The sequence below is a fragment of the Heterocephalus glaber genome, unplaced genomic scaffold (genome assembly GCF_053883595.1).
Source record: "Heterocephalus glaber isolate CG9 unplaced genomic scaffold, H.glaber_assembly_v1.0 deba00001760, whole genome shotgun sequence".
Lineage (NCBI taxonomy): Eukaryota > Metazoa > Chordata > Mammalia > Rodentia > Bathyergidae > Heterocephalus > Heterocephalus glaber.
The window spans coordinates 2,872,133-2,879,224 of record NW_028258457.1 but is presented as its reverse complement, the minus strand read 5'-3'; the positions used below and the strand labels follow the sequence as shown (position 1 = coordinate 2,879,224).

The 7,092-nt window shown below is 38.1% G+C and overlaps 1 protein-coding gene across 1 annotated transcript in view; it reads right to left on the bottom strand.

Annotated features, from left to right (window-relative positions):
• Positions 1–1,142: 1,142 nt before the first annotated feature.
• Positions 1,143–7,092, bottom strand: part of LOC147821173 (uncharacterized) — a 65,494-nt gene continuing 59,544 nt past the window's right edge. Inside the window, 2 exon segments of the mRNA XM_087201552.1 lie at positions 1,143–2,969; positions 2,971–4,488. Coding sequence (XP_087057678.1) covers positions 2,924–2,969; positions 2,971–4,488 — 1,564 coding nt within the window. The 3' untranslated portion in view covers positions 1,143–2,923.

Sequence of the window (7,092 nt, the reverse complement as noted above, 5' to 3'; positions counted from 1 at the left end):
GTTTCTTCCTCACTCTTTACTTTTCAAATAAATATTGGCACCATTTTTGGCTTGTCTCCTTCAATGCTTTGTTCAAGGCTAGAAGAGAGGAACCTGGAATACATTTAATTGGCAAGCCATTTCTAAAAGAAACTGATAACAACCCTAACAAACCTTTAGAGGGTGAGATGGTGATTTGACACAAATGGGCCCCTCCATCTCCTTGGAGATAGCTTTGTGTAAATCCAAACCTTGAAGTCCAAACTGAAAGCTCAGAAGAAGCCCATGGTGGATGACTCGCTGGTACTGAGGCAAGGATATCTAAGGATTTAGCTCTGGGAGTTCATCATTCCGTGTTACGCTTAGCTTGAAGCTAGTTTTTTCTTGAGACAAGGTCTCGCTATGTAGCTCAGGCTGGTCTTGAACTCACTGTGGAGCCCTGGCTGGCCTTGAAGTCATTCATGGTGATCCTCCTGCCTCAGGCTTCCAAGTGCTGAGATCACAGGCGTGCACCACCACATCCTGTTCGAAGCTATTCTTAAACAAATTTTTACCAGAAGGGTATACCCACCTGAAATCACATTAACGCTCTCAGGTAAATAGTCTCCAATGTATAAACTATTTCTACAGAAGACTACCTACATGAATCTTTCTCTAACCCTGGCATATACAGATCTGCTTCCTACATACACATCAGAGATTAATTCCAGCAACTTTGTGCATGCCTAAACAAAGACACTCTCTGAAAAACAACCCAATGGGAACAAGAATCACCATCTCAGAAAGACATACACATCCCCAATGGATCTGCATATTTTGAATTTCCTGCTGTCCAGAGCTCTGTAGCTTATTACCATTTCTTTAACTATGTGGAACCTCTTACAAAAATACAGGCACCAGCATTGCAAGAATTTGTTTTATCATGCTTCTATATTCACCACAAACTGACTGGATTACTTGTGTTTACTTCTGTACAGCTGTAGTTTGCAACACTGGCATGGGTAAGATCTGCCACAATTAATGAGAAAAGTGTATTTTCTGAAATAAAAGCTTTACTGCAATAGTGATACTCTTTCATTCTCTTTCTAGGCTCAATCATGACAAGATACCACACCACACTGCTCTCTTTTGACTCACAAAAGAGCCTGAAAGTAACATAAGCATTCTAAAGAGTAACTGAATTTTTATTTCTTAACTGATATTAGGAAGATCATAGACTAAGGGTGTGAAAATTATGACTTTTTGATGTTAAGATGATAAAAAACTGAATGTGCACATGACAAAATGCCTCCAGTTTTTTTAAGGTTTGATCTCCTGTCAGGTAGCAATATGTAGGCATTATAATTTCTGATTATACTGGATAGAATCCCTATGTATTCACTTCGGCATATGCATACATGTATAAAAACTGAAACCCTATAGTTGATTATGTGCAATAATTTATATGACATAGTTAATACTTTATAAAAGAGTATATGATTTTGCCAAATCTTATGCTAATGACTTGAAAACATTTAATGTAAGCTACACAAAGATTTCGTGTTTACCAGGATAGTGTATTAAATAGAAACTTCTGGAGAAGAACTAAAATGATCCTGGATACCAAAAAAAAAAAAAAAAAAAAAAAAGAACTATAATGGTTACCAAAGAGAATACTGCATTCAGTGAAGAACTTATGTTGGGATGAGTTCAGCTGATAAGGAATTTGTCCCTCCCAGGTGAAAATCATTCTCTTCTTGTATTACTACTGGGGTCTCAAAGAATCAGGATGTCTTCAGCTGATGTAATCTTGCCTTGAGCATCACAGCATCACAGGACTATTCTGAGGTCTCAGACAACCCTAAGCATAATTGTGAAATGATTTTTTCCCCCAAAATATGTAGAATGGCTCCTGACACTTATGAGCTGACTTGATTTTATAAGACTTACCCAAATCATTTGCTTTTTCTTCAACAAAACTTACAGAATATTTTCACCTTAATGTACTTAGTTTATTTTGCTATTTTTATCAAGTTTGAATTGTGTATCCAACTAGTGAGCTCAAGTGATCTCCTGTCTCACCTCGCCTAGCAGCAGGACTACAGGCAGGCACCACACTGCTCAGGTAAATGACTATCTAGAAGCATACAAATTTAAAACACTGGGCCGGCAATTTAGCTCAGTGGTTTCACCGCCTGCTGCCCGAGCACAAAGACCCGAATTTGATCCCTGGTACAAAAAAATCCAAACAAAACAAAGTCGGTTTCTTAAACTAAAGTGACAAAAAAACTTGGGGGTCAGGGATTTAGCTCAGTGGTTCCGCCGCCTGCCTTACAAGTGCAAGGACCTGAGTTCAATCCTCGGTACCAAAAAAAAAAAGGGACATGATTTTGTATATACATGAAATTTTCAGCAAATTTCATTCAGATGGTGGGCTTTCTATAGCATGGTACACTAATTACTTTGCATACAATTCTTCGCATTACTTTTATAGGACTCTACTGCATCAGGAATTTTCATGACTAACATAATTTTTTACAACTGACAACCTTGTTTTTTTTCACAATCACAAGGTTTTAATCCAGTGTGCATTCACACATATGCCAAATAAAGACTCTGGCACATTTCTTCTACTCAGTTTTTCTCCATACAAGGTTATAACTTTGACTCAAGCATGATGACTAAAGGCATTTCCATATGCTTTGGACTAGTAGAAATCCTCTCCTGTGCAGCCTCATGAAGCCTTCCCACATTCTATATTTAGGGTTGCTCTCAGCTATGAGTTCTTCTGTGTCTGTGAAAGCAAGTGTGACAATTGCAAACTTTCCCACATGGTAAACACATAAATGGTTTCTTTCTAGTGAGTTTTAACATGTGTTAGAGAAATGGGCCATCTATACCATTTTCCAAACTGCTTCCACTGACTTAGTCTCCATTGTGACTTTTTTCATGGTTTCTCAAGTGCCTAGGAAAGCTTTACCACATTGCTTACTTCATATGGTTTCTCCCCCATGGATCTTTTTATGTCTTTGAAAACTCTTTTCCCAAAGGAAGGCTTTCCCACATTCCTTACATTGATATGGTTTCTCTCCATTGTGAACATTTTTATGTTGTTGCAAACTACTTTCCCAAAGAAAGGCTTTCCCACATTGCTTACATTCATATGGTTTCTCTCCACTGTGAACTTTTTTATGTCTTTGAAAATTACTTTCCCAACGGAAAGCCTTCCCACATTGCTTACACTCATATGGTCTCTCTTCACTGTGCACTCTTTTATGTCTATCAAAACCTCGTTCCCAAAGGAAGGATTTCCCACATTGTTTACATTCATATGGTTTCTCTTCACTGTGCACTCTTTTATGTCTATGAAAAGCACTTTCCCAAAGGAAGGATTTCCCACATTGGTTACACTTATATGGTTTCTCTTCACTGTGAACTCTTTTATGTCTAAGAAAATCACTTTCCCGGAGGAAGGATTTCCCACACTGCTCACACTCAGGTAATTTCTCTCCCATGTGAACTTTTTCATGTCTTTGAATATCATGTTGCCAACGGAAGGCTTTACCACATTGTTTACACTCATATAATTTCTCTCCAGAGTGAAGTTTTGTATGTCTTTGAAGACTATTTTCCCAACGAAAGGCTTTACCACATTGCTTACACTCATATAATTTCTCTCCAGAGTGAAGTTTTATATGTCTTTGAAGATTATTTTCCCAAAGAAAGGCTTTCCCACATTGCTTACATACACATGGTTTTTCCCCAGTATGAACTTTCTTATGTTGTTGAAGGGCACTGTAAGAAAGGAAAACTTTTTCACATTCTACACACGTGTAAGGCTTCTCTCCAGTGTGAATCCTTTCATGTATTCGAAAGGGGCCAGAACAAACAAAAGCTTTTCCACAGTGGTTACATACATAGGGTTTCTCACCACGGTGAACTCTTTCATGGTATTTAAGGGAACTGTGATGAGAGAAAGCTTTCTCACATTGCTTGCACACATAGGGTTTCACTCCAGTGTGAATTCTTTCATGTGTTTGAAGGCCACTTAAACGACTGAAAGCTTTCCCACAATGCTTACAGATGTAGGGTTTCTCTCCAGTGTGAATTCTTTCATGTATTTGAAGGGAACTGGCACTTCTACAGATTTTCCCACAATGCTTACAAACATGGCATTTCTTTCCACTGTGAATTCTTTTATGTCTTTGAAGTAAACTGGAACAAGTCAAGTCATTCCCATCTTGCTTACATTCATAAGGTTCCTTTCCAGTTTGAGTCCTTTCAACCTTCTGAAAGCCTTGGGGACAACTGAAATCTTTCCCACTTTCCTTATGATGATAATGCCTCACTCCATATTCCTGAGTCTCATGAAATTTGAATACTGTGTGGTCTCTGAGAGGCATCTTGTGGGATAAAAGACAAATGTGGACCTTTCCCAAAAAACAGCTTTCAGACTCTGGTGTTTGGTTGAAGTTTTTACCATATTGACTGCCTTTGTTATATTCACAGCGTTTGCCTATCACTTGACTTCTATAAAAAAAAAAAAAGACAAGAACATTAATTAGATTTTAGATATTCATAATTTACTAGAAGTGTTGGCTTTTTCTCTGTAACAATTTTTGAATATGTGTGGACTGACTGCTCTGCAGGTTGATTCAAGCACAGGTATTATCAAAACAGTGGTATTCATGAGTTTCTAAAATACGATATCCATGTTAGGCATTTGGGAAACAATGAATTTCATAGTCACCTTTGTAGACATTGGAGTATTGCTGATACAAAATTCTAAAAACCAAAATTATGTTGATTTTGAAATACAGTGAACCCTCAACTTATAAATTCAATCAGTTCCTGAGAGCTAGCTGTAACTCAAGTTGGTTTTAAGTCAATACAGCTGAGATCTGAATGTTTACCTGGGTACATGCTATAGATAATAAGAGGCAGATGAATCTTTCATTAAACTCATTAACCCAAGTTGTTCATGTCAGGCTGGCTGTAACTTGGGAGTCCACTGTACTTGCATATCCACAATGTTATCATGAATATTGGTTTAAGTGTAAATACAAAATTCATTTTTATTTTATATATATCTTATATCAAAACTGTGACTGTAATTTCACATAATATTTTAATAACTGTACATGAAGCAAAATTTGCAAATATTGAATCATCAGAAATTGACACTTAGAGCTCTGTGTCAGTGTCCCAGAGGTTTCCAAGACTGGTATATTTCAGAGTTTCCACATATAGACATTCACCTTACATTTCATTTCTGACAAAGTACTCAGGGATTAAATTAAATTGAAGCTGGCTTTATTTCTATCATTTACTTGTTTGTAAAATTTTCTGAAATTCCAGGACTTGTGATGGACATTCCTCTTTTAAGTACAAATTACTTCATGCCTAGGCCCCACACTGGAGCTGGGAGGACCACAAACTGTGTACTCTGACCCCAGCCCATGCCAAGGCACCACACTGGAGCCAGGAGGATCTGGGAACTTCACAGCCTGAACCCAGGACCTGGGATCTCCATGAGTCAGGAAAACAGAAACAAGCAGCAGACCGACCTGATTCAAGAAGAAAACATGGGCCAGAGATTTAGCTCAGTGGTTCTGCTGCCTGCCTCACAAGCAGAAGGACTGAGTTTGATCCCTGGTACCAAAAAAAAAAAAAAAAACCAATCCTCAGGAGAACAGTTTTGTTATAGGACTGAAGTGATATTCTATCACGGAGACTGGATGAGAGACAGCCCTGGAGCCAGGCTTAGAGAGGGTGAAAGCAAAATAGAGATTTCCTGGGATCACCTGGGAGGCACAGGCTCAGACCAGGAAGATCATAGGGCCTGTATTATGTTGTGGGATACAAGGTTTGGTGGAGCAATTGTCAGAGCAGGCAGTTTTAAAGAAGAAAGAATTAAATCTAGTAGTAAGTTTGGGCTCTGGCACTGGTGCCTAAATCCAGCAGAAATTAATAGTCTGAATTGCTATAGGTCAATATAACAGTGGACTAATTTTCTTTACTAAAATCATAGTCTTCTTTGTTTTGGTTAAGGGTTATTCAAGCGTAGTTCCTAGGGTTTGTCAATATCCAGTTGAAATTTGATACCACTGTTGTTGCTGAATTTACTACAGTACTATGGCCAGGGCAACACAGAGATACATGAAGAGACAAGAACATAAAATGATTCCAATAATGCCCAACTTACCCAAAACTGGTTCAGGGGCATTGAGGAGGAGATCATATGTTACACAGCAGATAGATCAGAAAGGGTAGCAATGCAGCAATTGAACTATTAAACAGTTCAATAGATGCTTGGTGAATTTAAAGAAGATATAACTATGGGCCGGGGATTTAACTCAGTGGTTTTGGTGCCTGCCTCGCAAGTGCAAGGTCCCGAGTTCGATCCCCAGTACCAAAAAATAAAAAAATAAAAATAAAAATAAAGAAGATATAACTAATCACATAATGACCAAAAAGAAATAAATGATCAGTGAGTTGAGACAAGATACTAATAAACAGCTAGTAGAGCTAAAGAAAGACATACAAACTATGAATGCCCAGCATAGAATGGAATGGGAATCTATAAGAAAGTTTCCAACAGAAACCCAGGAAATAGCTGGCGATTTAGCTCAGTGGTTCCGCCACCTGCCTCTCAAGAGCAAGGTCCCAAGTTTGATCCCCAGCACCAAAAAAAAAAAAAAAGAAGAAACCCAGGAAATAAAAAACACGATTGAAAGTATGGGTAGCAGAAGTGACGAATGTTAAGATGGACTGTCAGGCTTAGAGGACAGTGCTGTGGTTAACAATCAACTAATAAGAGATAACTTAAAAACAATAAGGGAACAGGAAAAATGGATCCAACAGCTCCTAGATGCCTCAAAGTACATCAGAAGGCCAGGTACATCAGAAAAAAGCAAAAAAGCTGTTGACACCGGTAATAGCAGAAGACTTATCAGATGTGGAAAAAAAATTAACAGAAGTGAAACATATAGAACACCAAATAGCTATGATGAGAAAAAGAAAACTCCACCATTCCATGCCCCATAATTAGAGTATCAGAAATACAACATGAGAACAGAATCTTAAAGGCTGCTAGAAGAAAGCAACAAATCACTATAAAGGAAAAATCAGTCA